General features: G+C 34.9%; 1 protein-coding gene across 15 annotated transcripts in view; it reads left to right on the top strand.

Annotated features, from left to right (window-relative positions):
• Positions 1–16,189, top strand: part of LOC306991157 (uncharacterized protein) — a 60,879-nt gene that overhangs the window by 25,079 nt on the left and 19,611 nt on the right. For 2 of the 15 annotated variants that reach the window (XM_079598723.1, XM_079598724.1), the window contains exon 3: positions 15,015–15,115. The exons of the other annotated variants lie outside the window; for them this stretch is intronic. In XM_079598723.1, the coding sequence (XP_079454849.1) occupies positions 15,015–15,035 (21 nt within the window). In that variant the 3' untranslated portion in view covers positions 15,036–15,115. The remainder of the gene's footprint in view (positions 1–15,014; positions 15,116–16,189) is intronic. 15 annotated transcript variants of the gene reach the window in all.

The raw sequence follows: 16,189 nt of genomic DNA on the forward strand, positions 1-16,189 counted from the left end.
GAACTGTTTGTAAATGCATCTGCAGGGTTCATCTGGGAGCATCTAAATCAAACAATCCCAAACAAATAATCAGTTTTTATAGACAAAGGTGCACCTTTGACAATATGTCTGTCATTTGTTGGTTTTTATGATTTATGACATCGTCTACCATGTAGATAGAAATGGTAAAATATCACAGCCATTTGTGTTAAAGGGAAAGTCCCCCAAAAATGGCAATTCTGTCATCATTTACTCACTTATATCCGAGCTGCTCTTCCATGCAATAAAAGAGAATGATGACCTTGATGGTCCTGCAAAAAAAGTAAGGTTTTTATTGAATAATGACTTGCTTTTCAGTCTGTTCATCACACTAAGCTATCATGTGGCTTAGGAGACTCGAAATATAGGATCATACTGCTTTTAAGAGGATTTGTTTTTGTCCTTTTTGGAGCTTGACAATCCCTGTTTCACTTTAACTGTATGGAAAAGAGCAGCTCAGACATTCTGCTGAACATCATCTTTTGTGTTCCACAGATGAAAGAAAGTCTTGTGCATGTGAAATGACATGAAGGTGAGTAAATGATGACAATTTGTCATTTTTGAGTAAACTACCCCTTTAAAAGCCAGAAGAGCTGTTTTCCTGCCTCAACCCAGAAATTAAATAAATGAGATTTGTGGTATTGTCTGAAGCATGGTTCAATATTCAATTACAATCACATTTTCAATAATTAAAGGGGTCATAAAATGCATTTATTTTTTAAATTTCATAATGTTCTCTGAGGTCCGCTTATATTGTTATCAAGATCGGTATCTAAAAAAATACCTATTTTCGATCCTGTTTCTGACCCTCTCTTTCGAACACTCTGTTTTGTATACGCTTACTGCTATGATACAAAAATATTTGCCAACAATGTGAAACATTTCTGCATATTAACTATGCTTTATAAGTCTTGGTTGTGGCAAATAAAATTTAAGTAGTTGGAGTTACCAGTTATAGTTGACAAAGGATGGCTTACGGTGTTTGTCACACTGTCGTTCTATTCATAGTTCATCCTTTACCATAAAGTTAAAAAGAAAACATTTGCAGTGTTGTGTTTTAAATCAAATAAAGCGTGTTGTAATGTCTTACTGACGACAAAACAGAAGATGTCGCTCACTGAAGCTTTTATTCAGGATTACATCGATTGGCTTAGATTTTTTTTTTAAAAACAGTATTCTCTACGTGCTTTCTTCCTTATCCAATAATCCAATGCATTAAAGGAATCATATTCACCCAAAAATAAAAATTCTGTCATAATTTACTCACCCTCAAGTTGTTCCAACCCTGTATGTGTTTCTATCTTCTGTTGAACAGAAAAGATGATATTTTGAAGAATGTTGGTAACCAGACAGTTGATGGTAGCCATTGACTTCCATAGTATTTTTTTTTATTACACCATGGCACAGCATCATCTTTATTTTCAGTCTCTCTGAAAAGCCTGCATCGAATTGTGTCTTGTGTAAAAACAGATTCGCAGTAAAATGAATCGAACAAACGAACAGTGTCTTAGGCCGTGTGTCCAGCAAAGGGTTTTTTCCCGTGGCTATAGCGTATTTTTTCAATTGTTTTAAATGAGAGTAGTGCGTTTTTAAAACGGCAGGAGCGCAATGAAGCGTTGGACGTCTATTTCACGCTGAATCGCTCTGCGCTTTTTTGGCTTAACTTGGTAAAAAACAGTGCTCACCACAGTCACTTTTTACCCAGCCGTCCAATCAGAGTGGAGGAGGGGTGGGACAAATATCACACCGACCAACCGCCACATCCTGCTTGTACAAACAAGAAGCATAATAACGGAACAAAATAATTTAAAAACAAGAGCCAGAGTTTTCTTTACGTTGTATAGACATTTTATATTGAAACAATACAGAATCAAACTATCTGTGAAATGAGATACTAATAACACAAAAAAACTGTGGATATTCCGTATCATAGCAACCAAAGTGTCAAAAAAAAAAATGCTCTCAAGCTCCCACAGCTAGGCCTTTTCAGCAGAGCTTCTGGTAATCCTGTGTTTGCCTCGTATTTACGACTATACATGACATGCACGATTCTGTGGGTGGAGCTAAAGAGGCAATGATCTTCTGCACTATGACTTAATAATGTGACAACATTTGAAACGAGTCATTTTTTAAGCTTGGTTTCAATAAAAGCTGTGTTTGGACTTTTGGATATTTTTTTATAGTACAATGACTTATATATCAAACGATCAAGGAAACATTTTTTTTTCAATTCATGACCCCTTTAAACAGATGACACGTTGTTAAAGGTTTGCATAAAATGTCTGGCGGCAGGTCCATTAGCTGTGTGTGTTGTGATCGGCGATAGCAGCGCTTGAAAACACAAGTCACGCATAAGCTGTCTGTCGTTTGACTAAAGAGATACAAGGACGTGTCTTGTGTTAGCTCTCATGCTGAAGCTGATTTCTTCAGCCGTTCCTCAGGGTTCTCCGTCGTTCTTCGGTGTGAGAGGTGGATCTTGGCGTGCAGTCAGAAATTTGGGCCAAAAGGGATTTGAGGTGAGGACAGAGAGCGCTCTGTTAGCAGAGCCACGTGAGGACATTCATCCAAGTCCCACATGTTTCATAAAAGCAGCTGAACGCAGAAGCCGTGACGGGGCGTTCGCCCGCTGACAGCACAGGGGCATCGTGGGTCAGACTCGAGAGCTCTCCAGCAGCTGAGAGATCAAACACATCCACATGATGCTGAGTAATGATGTACTGTTTGACTTACACTTTGAACTCTGGGAATGTTTAAGAAGCATCTCTTGAGTTGTGTCATACAGGCGTTAGATTTGTTTGACTTCTGCTGTAGTTGATGATTCCGTTTGCGTTCTGGTTTTCACTGTCAAGTTTGTTGACATGAATCAGTGTGGAAACTTTTTTGTTTTGAAATATTAACTTTTATTTGTTCACTTTGAACCTGCATTCCTCATGTTGGAGTTGAGCCCGAGTTTGTCTAGAGCGTTTCAGCGACCACTAGAGCTTTGTGAGTATAACCAGGCACAACATGGCGAGTCTCCAGTAATAATCAATTTTGTCTTTTCACATTGAAGGGTTGTGCACAACTCAGAATGGGCTCCCTTTTAATTTGTGTGAATTTTACTTGAATTAGCCACACACTCAAGGAGTTAAATTTGAATTGGTATGACAGGAAGAAGTATCTATCTATCTATCTATCTATCTATCTATCTATCTATCTATCTATCTATCTATCTATCTATCTATCTATCTATCTATCTATCTATCTATCTATCTATATATCTATCTATCTATCTATCTATCTATCTATCCATCTATCCATCTATTGTCTGTCTGTCTGATTTTCATTCAAAAATTGAATTTGAACTTCGAAAGATTATTTTTACAGTGTATCCTTCAAACTATGTTCTATTTGTCCATAATGTCAATAAGTTTTTTTTTTGTATCAACTTTTAAACTTTTCAAGCTAGCATTCGAAGCTTGTCTCTGCATAGTTCGGATATTTAGTTAAAATTTACAGCAACATGAATTTCTGTTCATTTTAATTCTTCCTTGCATTCAAATTTGAATTTCAACTCTGCATCCTGTTTTGCTACTTGAATTCAAATTCAGTTAACATTCAGGAATTGAACTAGAATTTCTTAATTCAATCCCCAATGGTGCAGTCCAATCGAACATGTTTTACTGTGTTATATTTTCCGATCAGATAGGGTGCTAACTTGGTTACTGGGCCTTGTTTGCTATAATCTTACACAACCTAATATATTAATATACATCGTACCTGTGTTACAGAGACTTTGTTGACCTGTTTGTAATTTCACGCCAGTGTCTAGGCTCAGGGTCATCCATCACACAGACACAGCTCTGCTGCGATTATAGTTGTGTGTTAAGTGCCGGCAACTAAGCTCATGTAAATGCAGATATCTTGATGGAAACAAACTCAGGATTTGATTTGACAACTGAAGGTTTGCTCTTGACAGCACCAATGTTTTGCTTAAGGTTAATGGTTGTCTGTATTGATCACTCATAGCTTTGATGCTAAAGCCGGAGCTTCCTTGCATGTGAATGGATTACCTCTGTTTTGTTTTAGAGTTTAGAGCGTAAGTGTCTCAGCCTTTAGGAAGTGGACCATTGCAATGGTGTGTAACTCCTTTAGGATCATTGTTCCAAACAAAATGGCCCCCCGGGGTATGTGACACTTTTCTCAAAGGCCTCTCATGAGGGGTTTAACGGGTTAACGGCAAACAAAAGAAACTGAGAACATGTAACTCAGCAGGGGGCCCTGTGGAAACTCCAGGCAGCAATAATCTCCACCTAGTCACTTCCTGTTTGCTTTACCCAGAATCAGGAGTCTGTCACAGGGCTAAATTCAAGTTGGCAGCCACACATTGATTTCCAAGCATATTAATGTGCACTCTTATGAGGATTTGACTTGAACTACATGGTTCTTTGTTCTACTTAGTATTTTTGTAGAACTATAAACTCTTCTAAAGCAGATGTAAAGATGAATAATTTTTCTTTTGTTTGCCATTTACTGTATACTGAAAACCTTCTGTCAACTCATGTTATTTCTTGCCTCCATTTAACATAAAAGGATATATTTAGCTGAATTTGGGGATTATGTACGTCAAGTTAATATATATGACAAAAGGGTTATGCTTGTACATTATATTCTGAGGTCTTCTGAAGCCATATAGGTTGGCAAAGAGATGGACATCGAAACGTGTCGATCATTTTTGATGAACAAATCATTCAAACCACTTCTTTACTGGTAAAACATTTACTTGATTTTCAAAAATCAACTAATTTGCCACAACTGAATGTATCAATGTGGCCAAACATGTCAGTTAAATGTAATATTTAATCCATGAAATAAATTTCATTTTTGTATAATTAACTACGCCAAAAGCATTTAGAATGTCTACAGCATGTTTTATAACTAACAAAAAATCAAACATAGTTCACTCCTCACACACTCTATGACGTCAGTCGAAAACCGTCAGTAAACGCTGTCTGTTAGAGACAATAACGTTCATAATACATAACGCATGCAAGTATATATTCTTCAATCGCTGAAATTAAATCAGAATGATCAGGGACCTTCACGGAGAATTTTAACCAAATAAAGCTTTAATATTTCAGTCCGCTCCTCACACAAATCTATTGTATGGCTGCAAAAGACTTATGGCTCAGTTTTATGGTAGTTTGTTATCATATTTGAACTTGACAGACCCCATTTACTTCACTGTGGAAAGACCAGCTTAAACGTATATTGCAAAATATTTTCTTTGAAAGAAAGAAAGTCATATTTGATGCCCTTTTTGTGCATAAAATTGCAATAAAGAAGTTTAAATAAACAATTGTCATGTAGAAATGTTGCTAATTAAAGAGATGATGCTGATTGGCTTGTTTTGATGACCATCCCATTGACTCTATGAATGTTCCACTGAGCATTCCTTTACATAAGCTTCTCTCACCTTCATAATTTAATGATTTTCAATGCCCTGTCAGTCTAATAACCAATAATCATACCGTTCAGACTCACGAGTCATGTTTGCATATTCTGTTATTATTAAAGAAATCAGTTTACTCTTTGTATGCAAATGAGCACTCAGTCTCGCTGTCTTTGTTCAGTCAGAGGTGTTGGTTTTTGTTGCACAGAGATGCAAAACAATTTTGGTTCAGCAATTTCCTGCACGGTGCAGGGGTGAATCATAATTATGCCTTTCCATATCATTCCTGCTGTGCCCTTCCAGCGTTCTGCTGAATCAGCAATGGATCAGGCAGCATAAAATGCCATGATTTTCATGCTTAACGCTTTTTATCATGGCTGCAGAAAAGTGAGCTTAAGAACAGGACAGACAGTGTGTGTGTGTGTGTGTGTGTGTGTGTGTGTGTGTGTGTGTGTGTGTGTGTGTGTGTGTGTGTGTGTGTGTGTGTGTGTGTGTGTGTGTATTGCACTGCAGTCCATACAATTGTATAAATTTCACCCAGTTAAGTTTGCTTGTCAGGCTGCAGCTAAACGTCTAGACCAAGAGCTTTATTCTCTTGGTTTGTGAAAGCCTGAGATGAGGTTGGAGATGTCAAAGAGCAGGACTCAATAAAACATCCCTTTCATGGTGATTTTAGAAGCATGGAATTTAATATATTCCACTTGATTGTAAAGACTAGCTTTTTGCCGGCCTCTATAATTGTAGATGATTGCCTCAAATGAGCCTTAAATGTGTATTTTAAATGTGTCATTTTTTCTTAAAGCTTGAACACATTTGAGCGGTGTCTGAGGTCTCCTGTCCATGTCTGCTGTGTATTTTCTAAGACAACAAAAGCCAAACTGAGGGAGGAATCAGAATGAAAAGACAGGAAGCAGAAAGGCAGGTTAAAACAACAGTCTAATTCCCCAAACATTTTGTCATGATTTTTTCTAGATCAAATATATAGAATGTCTCATTTGTTCAGAAGATTCAAGTGCATTCTTGATATAGAAGGGATAGAAATAAAAAATAATACTGCAACGGAATGATTTTCAGGACATTGTGTTCTGTTACAACCTACTAATACACTCAAGAATGTGTTTTCCGCACTGCTGATTTTGAGTTAAAGGTTTGAATCACTTCAATGACTCACTCACTGATTCCGTCAGAGCGGTTCTTGATTTATTCACAAATACTTTCATCATGCCCAACTCGAAATGAACCAATAACTTTTATAGTGTGTTGTTGTTCTTAAAGTCAACATGAAATCCAAATGGTCCCTATTCACTTTCTTCATTACTTGCTCTTTCTCTTAAACCTCTTTCCTTTTTTGCTACTTAGGACTTGCAGTCTATTGGATAATGTTAACCAAAAGCCAACTAGCTTTTGAAGCATTGCAATTGTTTTAGAAATTCAATTCTGTTTAATTTTTTGTTAAAATGCATCACAATGCAAAAGTAAAATGTTGACTTTATGACTTGCAGTGACTGGTTGCTCGTATGAGAATGTATAATTAGAAATACACTCAGATTACATTTGCCACAATTAATGGTACTTTGATAATAGAAAGATTTTAAAATACGTGTTCAACAATTAGTATTGTTGTTCGTTAAGAAATTGAACATTTAATTGAAGTCAGAATCTGAATCAGAATAATTAAATAGCGAACAATTCTCATACTTAAGGAAAAGTTGTTCTCTGGACGTGTCTGATAAGCCGAAATCAGTCTGACAGCTTCCTTTGTGTAAAAAATCTCCATCTCTGTAGTTATAATGAACATGAAATCCTATTTGTGTCCAGTCCGGTGAGTTTCAGAAGAGTTGATGAGCTATGCTGAGATTCATTTTTTCCCCTTGGCTCGTTACCTGGCGGTCCTGAGAGTAAGCAAGACTACCCTTGTGAAAAAAAAGTGCACTTTAGTGTACTTTTATAAAGTGTACTTATTACACAAATAATATACTTTAAAAGTATACACTTAAGTGTGAATTAAATGCAATCTTTTGGGCGCACTTAATGCACATTAAGTATAATTAATTTCAAATTTATTACATATTAAGTTGAAATAAAATGCAATAAGTTGCCATTAAGAGTGATTTTTTGGAACAACTTAAGTGGGACTTTAATACAACTTTATATCTACTTTCATAATTGCTTCTAGTGTCTTTAAAATATACTTAAAGTGCACTACACAATATACTGACACGCAATTAATGTGAACTAAAATATACTTTAATGTCAGTTAAAAATACACTTAAGTGTGAATTAAATGTATTGTTTTGGGCGCACTCAATGCACATTAAGTGTAATTAATTTCAAATGTATCACATATTAAGTTGAAATAAAATGCAATGAGTTGCCATTAAGAGTGATTTTTTGGAACAACTTAAGTGGGACTTTAATACAACTTTATATCTACTTTCATTACAGCTTCTAGTGTCTTTAAAATATACTTTAAGTGCACTACACAATATACTGACACGCAATTAATGTGAACTAAAATATACTTTAATGTCAGTTAAAAATACACTTAAGTGTGAATTAAATGTATTGTTTTGGGCGCACTCAATGCACATTAAGTGTAATTAATTTCAAATGTATCACATATTAAGTTGAAATAAAATGCAATAAGTTGCCATTAAGAGTGATTTTTTGGAACAACTTAAGTGGGACTTTAATACAACTTTATATCTACTTTCATTACAGCTTCTAGTGTCTTTAAAATATACTTTAAGTGCACTACACAATATACTGACACGCAATTAATGTGAACTAAAATATACTTTAATGTAATATACATGTACATCGTTCGTTATATAATTAAATACATTTATAATTAAAAAAATTTATAATAAAGTTGTAATTTAGTACATTTCAAATTTTAATAAAAAAAAAATCTCTTAATAACCTAGTTACAATCAAAAGAAACACTATACATAAACACAAACAGTTACAACACTTTAACTCCTTTAGAAAGAGTCTGGAGGACAATGAAGCTTATATGCACAATCATTTTCTTCCTCAAATACCCTAAACATCACAGAAAACATTATGCATTTTTACATTTTCAGAAAACATTCTGTATGATATATAATATTGTTTTTGTTTCCATGTAATTTACTGGTACTACTACTTTTGGGGTAATTTGGTCCCCATAAAAAAAACACATACACATACACACACACACACACACACGCACGCACACACACACACACACCTAATATTAACAAAGATGAATAAATACAGTAAATAAATTCTTCATTGTTAGTTCATTTTGGCTAATGTATAAACTAATGTTAGCAAATGAGACTTAATATTAAAGTAAAAATATTAAAGCTCTTAAACCTTTACTAGCACCAACAGAACCAAATGGTTTCTTCTAAAATCTTACTCAATTACAGTGAATGTAAGTTTGTCTAAAAACAAAAAACAAAACAAAATCTGAAGAACTCCAACGGCATAAAAACAAGAAAACCAAAATCGTTTGTCACCAAATGTTTTGAAGTTGTTGGAAAGTGCTGTTTATGTCTATGTCCCAGAAGCTCTCCAGAGTATATGTGAATGGAAATGTTCCAGAGAAGCAGGAAAGTCAGAAAAAATACCTTGAAGAAAGAAAACAAAAACAGAAGGAAAACAATTGTTTATAAAAACAGATCCAGTCCATTATTATATTTGGCTCAATTGAATGAAAGTGATAGATATACAGTTGCGCTTTAAAGTTATACACCTTGCAGTATCTGCAAAATGTTAATAATTATAGTAATAAGAGGGATAACACAAAATTGTGTTCTCTTTTTATTTAGTACTGCCCTGATGAAGCAGTTTATTCATTCCCCAATCAAATGTCAAAACATTTTCGTCATAGTTGTCGTCATTTAAAACTGGTTTTTATTTAGTTATCCTCTCGTTTTCGTCTGTGAAAAAATGTCGGTGACGAAAATAATGATACAAATTATTCGTCATTAGTAACATTGCAAGATGGCTGTGGATGAACACCAGTTGTTTGAAACAGCTTTGGCCGCTACAATGAACGAGTTAGACTTTTATCTAAAAGAGGAACCGAAGACGGTGCTCGAAACGTTCCTTTGCAAGAAGGATGTTTTTACTGTTTTGCCGGCAAAGACATTGCTGGCAAGAGTCTAATCTACCAGTTAGCTCCGCTGGTAGCTAGGCGTATGGGGCTTAGTTGTGATTGGTCGTACTAGTATTATCCAATTGCGTGCAGTGAGATTTTCAAATACATGCTTGGTGCCGCCCCTCGAGTTGGGTGATTTATATTACTCAATGCCAGACCCTTAATCTTTCGGATTTGGGTCTGGATTTCCAGGCTAGCAGTTCCTGGATGTTAAAGTTGAATTTACTGTCCAATTCGAACCACTGAATTTGCGAAGCGGAAACATTTTTTTGACCGAAAATCACCTGTTAAATATTATAGGTTGTATTTTTAAACCATTTGAATATTTTTGAAGTAAAATATTAAAGGTGAATATGGATTATTGGATTTTTAATAATGAAAATGGGTTTGAAATGTTTTTAATCGAAATATTCACAGCTTAAATTTCAACCCAATGCAATCCCTAAAAATACAATGCATTAAAATGCAAGCATAGTTAATGCAATGCATTTTTTTTTTCAAGTAGTGCAATTCAACAGGCTTTTTTGTTTCAAAAACATTTGCCATTATTTTACTTCCATACCCAAGACCCATGCAAACGTTTCCTCATCTTGGCTTGTAAGTTTCAGCTTACCGTGCAAATCTTCATGAAGGATGTTCCTGTATTTACTGGTACCACGGTTGACACAGCAATTCTGCGGCCCTCTTCCTTTGGTTTGATACCTGTAAAATATATGATGATTATAGGGGCATCTGTAAATGCACAGGTGGGAATTTATTACTTACAAATGGAGAAGATTTAAAGTATTTAAAAGCTATAGGGATAGTAAGTGACTTGATAGCAGTGTTTCAGCTTGATCAGGGTGTGCTGTCTGTGCAACAATTCATGACAAATTATGTAACGTTAACATCACCTCATCAATAAAGGCCTGTGATTCCACACCGCTTGCACTGTATCTCCAATCACAAATTAACTGATCCTGCAAAATGAACGTGTAACTCCAGATAAGCACAAAAAAATAACATATTCCAAAACAAATAGTAACTGAACAACTCACTCTTCAAATGCAAAAATAAAAAAATAATGCTACATTACAAGCATTATTTCTAGAGTGATATATTAAATATTTATGGTGGTTATAACATTGATTATATGTATTAAATGTATATAAATGTCTTCGAGTGTTAACGTTACAATATTGGATCTGTATTTAGCAAATTTGTCATTTAGTAATGTTTAAATGATTTAAAAAGTCGGTTTAATTAAATTATATATTTTTTCAGCAGCCAAATTCGTCGAACACACCCACACGCGAAAATATTATGATGTAAGAAATTATTAGAATGCAATCATAGATAAATTATTGAAAAACTGATTAATTCACCTCCCGAGTCTATTGCGTCTGTCTGCGATGAAAATAATGTAATGTGTTACACTCTCGCAATAACAACTGCCATGTTACGGTGAAAATGTTAAAATAAAGAAAGCATCAAGATATACTTACTTGACTCATTATTGCAGTAAAACGTCTCATCTGTAATCAAACGTGGCGTTCTCTTCCTGATTGCGCAGCTTCAGTTTCCTTTCCTCACGAATCGCGATTACAGAAACATAACAGTGCATTTTTCAAACTCTAGTGAAGTAGTGCGTCATCGTGACGTAGTATTTCTGGCGCATGCGCATTAAATAAAGTTAATATATTTCATGCATGGTTATATTTCAGCTTTTTAATTTCTGTTCAAACTCATTGTGTTGTTAGACTCTGTAAGTTCACAAAACTTGATTCATTCACCTAACTAAAAGTCAATCATTTTTATAGTGTAGTGTAGTCTAATTTAAATTAAATGTATTTTAACTGAATTTAAATGCAATTTAATTTTGTTTAGATTTGTTTAACTTTGCTCACAACTAAATGTGTTTAATTTACTTAGATCAACATAATGATATTAAAAGTATTCTCTACACAGATGTAAAGTACAATACATTAATATTACATTAAGAACTCCTCTCATAAATTACATTTTATTGTCAAATATTATGTAGAAAACTGACACTTTTAATTGAGTTCATAGAGCAGAAGCTGGTGATAAAAATGTCAACAATAAGTTGTACTGGAGTATACTGTATAAACAAATGTATTGCAGTTTAGAGGAAAAATACATTTCAAGTGCATTAATGCACACAATATATTATAGACTAAACACATTTAAAATACATCAACAAAATAATTAGTAAACACACTTGAGTTGAAATTAAAAACAATTATTTTTTTCATATTTTCCATTAAAATTATTCTTTTATTTAGTATATTAGTCAATACATCAAAATAACTGTTTAAGTAAAACTTAATTAGACATTATTACAACGTGCCTTTTTAAAACATGCACTTACGTGTGTTTAGAAATATTGTCATGAAAGTGTACTTACTTTAAGTTAAACTTAATTAGACATTATAACAAAGTGCATTTGTGAAAAGTGCACTTAAGTGTGTTAAGAAATATTGTGATGAAAGTGTACTTACTTTAAGTTAAACTTAATTAGACATTATTACAAAGTGCATTTGTAAAAAGTGCACTTAAGTGTGTTTATAAATATTGTGATGAAAGTGTACTTACTTTAAGTTAAACTTAATTAGACATTATAACAAAGTGCATTTGTAAAAAGTACACTTAAGTGTGTTTATAAATATTGTGATGAAAGTGTACTTACTTTAAGGTAAACTTAATTAGACATTATTACAAAGTGCATTTGTAAAAAGTGCACTTAAGTGTGTTAAGAAATATTGTGATGAAAGTGTACTTACTTTAAGTTAAACTTAATTAGACATTATTACAAAGTGCATTTGTAAAAAGTGCACTTAAGTGTGTTAAGAAATATTGTGATGAAAGTGTACTTACTTTAAGTTAAACTTAATTAGACATTATTACAAAGTGCATTTGTAAAAAGTGCACTTAAGTGTGTTAAGAAATATTGTGATGAAAGTGTACTTACTTTAAGTTAAACTTAATTAGACATTATTACTAAGTGCATTTGTAAAAAGTGCACTTAAGTGTGTTAAGAAATATTGTCATTAAAGTGCATTCCCTTTAAGTACACTTAAGTGGTATTTCATTTGAACTATATTATATTATCTGCAAGTGCACTTTTCAAAAAGTATACTTTTATGATATTAAGCACAAAAAAAGTACGCTTTCAATACAATTAAGCACACTTCTTTTTCACAAGGGTAATTAAGCCTGAAGTCATTTAAATTCATTTGAATGGTCTTGGGCAATTAACAAGCTGCTTTCTCAAGTCTTATTTAATGTCATTTTTATTGATCGGCTCCTGCGTTGTCACATGTGGAATACTTTTTACTCTGCCAAAGTTTAATATTCAAAAGTCTCAATGTATTGATTGATTCTTTGTAATGGTAAACAAGATCTATGTATGCTTGTCGCTCACGGTTAGCTGGGTTTCGGTAATCAATGTGTTCTCTTCACGCATTACGTCATTTAATTAAAAGCCCTCTTAAGGTTCCTGAACTGCTCTGAGACTAAGATTATGTTATTGATCATAATTTAATAGAGAGCTCAGTCAAACCCTGTACAGTATTTATTATATTTGATTTTTAAGGATTAGCATAAGTTCCTCTCAAAATGAGGTACTGCTGCATCTCACTTTTAGATTTAAGGTGATGAATTGCCATTCAGAGGGGAGTGGGGAAACTTTTTGATGCATTTCGCATGATCTTTATTTCGCAAATCAGCAAATTAGAGTTTGCGTTGTGATTGGATGACCTATCCGACGGTTATAAAAGCTGCCTAGCAACATGCAACAGTTATGATTTCTTATTCTGTGTAAAGACTTTAAATTAAGATTATTGATTAAAGTTTAAGCCTGTACCCATAAATAAATTCATGAAATGAGCTTTAGCTTAATCAATGCCTTTAACTCTTTTTTCTATGCGTTCGGTTGCTCTGCTCCCATTGGCTGTCGGTGTGCTCTGCACCAGCTCTGCTTTCCTTTTCCCCGTCAACAGCCTTGTTTCTCAACCTGTCTCCGCCCACAGGAGGCAGCTGCGGCCAATAAGGCTCGCAGAAAAGGTGTCGCCGTTTAATACAGACCCACCCAGCCGAACTGATTGGCAGTTGGGTCAAACAAAGTCATTTTCTTGGCTCGTTGCCTGGCAAACTCTGCAAGCATTTAAGGGAAAGAAGGCATTGGCCTCTCTGCACTGGGATACCTCAAATCTCACTGCACAAAACCTATTTGTGCCTTCAACTTTGTTATTTTTTTAGTTGGCTCAATCTCCTGAGGGTCTAAAGCAAACGACTAACTGCATTGAGAGTAGCAGATCTGTTTATTGTGTCTGTTTAATCAGCCTGCAGTTACATTTCATTACATTTACACAAATCTGTTTGCATATATGCATATCACTTATTGTTCTGTTATGTTACTTCATTTTAAAACTAATGCTCTTAGGCAACTTTTGTGAACATATACACATAATAAAACTGGTGTTGTTTTTCCTTTGTAATTATTTGTGAAATTTACCAGCAATTTCTGAGTACAAATTGTTTCAAATAAACTATCAAGTAACACATTGAATTAAACATGACATTTTGATGTAGAAAGACTGAAATAGTATTTTCTTGTAATACTCCAATAACAACTTTGAAAAATATTTAGTTTAGAGTGTATGTCTGTATTAACATGTGCAGCGGCTCCTTTTGTGGCATGAGAACAGTTCCGATGAAGAGCCGCTGCATGTCTTCTTGGCTTCTCGTAAAACGAACTATCTGTCCCTTGAGTTTATAGTCAGTGGTGCAATTTTTGCAGTGCAGATTAATAAGACATGTCGAAATAAAGTTTGACATTTTACTTTTGGCAGGAATGACTTGGTTCGCATATATGGGGAGGTCAGTGGTTTGAGGAGGGTTCTGCGGTGCAGACGAATCATACGTGGAAGATTAAAGTCAGACTATTCCGTCACCTTCACTGACATTGTTTATAGAGTCGATGAATAATTGCCATTAAGAAGAAGAGCACCCAGTGTTGATTTTCCGCAGCCATCTGGTTCTTTCACCCCTGCGAGTAGCGCATGCAGTTGGTTCGTCCCGCTGAAGGGACCGCATTACGACTGTTTCACATTACTGCGACGTCTGTCTGATTTTCCCCCCTGTCTGGTTTTCAGTGGTTTGACCTGTCTTGCGGGAAAACCTCTCTCTGCTCTGTTTTTTTATTTTTTTTATTTTTTTTGCCAGTCTCAGTTGATCTTTGACCTCAGCGTCCTGCTTCTCCGGATATGAAATTGCCCTTCTGTGAGGTGATGAGATGGATAAACTGTTTATATGTATAATTCACCCGAAATGAAAATTGTGTCAATACTAACCCTAATGTTGTCATGGTTAGTAATGTCGTTCTGAAGCCGTATGACTTTCTTTCTTCTGTAGAACACAAAAGGAGATATTTAACAGAATGTCCAAGCTGCATTTCCAAATAATAAAAGTGGGAACCAGGAGCAGCTGTGGTCAACATCCATTTTGTCATCATGGTATTTTAAAACATATTTTTTATATGATATACCAGTAATGCTTTATAATAAAGTAAAATTTTATGACATTTTTAATTGCATTAACTAATGTTTACAAATTGTTAAGTGTTACTGTCATACTTTAGAGCATCGTGTAAATACATTTGTACATAAATACAAAAATTCCTCAGTATCGTGGTATATATCACTCTACCACGGTACTGCCACAATCAGCAAGCTGGAAGATTCTCCAAATGACATGCGACAGACACGCCCCCCTCATGTGTGTTTTTCAATCATGCATGGAGCTGACACAGCCGGCTAAATGATGTGAGGAGAACACGCGTTTCGCTGCATAAATTCGATTCCTCCCCCTGTTGAATGCGGGCTGTGTTTGAGTGCTGTGGTGTGCCTGTCTGACTCAGGATGAGGGGAGCGTCTCACACCCTGTGGCAGAATTTATTGGTCCTGCTGGTCCAGAGTGACGTGAAAATAGTTTATCCTCACAGGCCTGCATCTTCAGGGAATATATCAGCCCGCTGTGCACCATTAGGAAACACACACACACACACAAACAGACTTAACGTTCTATTACATAGTTTATGAGACAGATTCTCTCTGTAGTTTAGTATGAGGAAGAAGCTCAAACATCTTGTATTCACAGATGTTCTCTGCATGTTGATCACCATTGAAGATTTGGACAGAGGTTTGTTTAAGAGATCAAGCTTGCATTGGTAATTTGCTGAAAGTGGTTCGCAATTGTGATGTAGCACACCGTTTTATTTCATTTCTTTGTGGCACTGAACTGTAGCAAGTCGTTTTATATAGAAAGAGTACATTCTGCCTTTAACTTATTTTATAAATTGAGTTTCAATTTGCAGACAAGGACTAGATTTAGAAATCATCTTTTCCCACTTCATTGTTTTTGTGGTGCACAGGGCCACACCAATATATGCTCGCATGCATCAACTTGAACAGAGCATCTCCTGTGGTTTGATGCAGATCTGCTGTCAGAGTGTGTTGAGAAATTCATCCATCCAGGAACAAGGGTGGATGAGTTCAGGGTGATCAAATCCAAACATCTAGTATTATAAG

The sequence above is a fragment of the Phoxinus phoxinus genome (assembly GCF_949152265.1).
Source record: "Phoxinus phoxinus genome assembly, chromosome: 23".
NCBI classification, from domain to species: domain Eukaryota; kingdom Metazoa; phylum Chordata; class Actinopteri; order Cypriniformes; family Leuciscidae; genus Phoxinus; species Phoxinus phoxinus.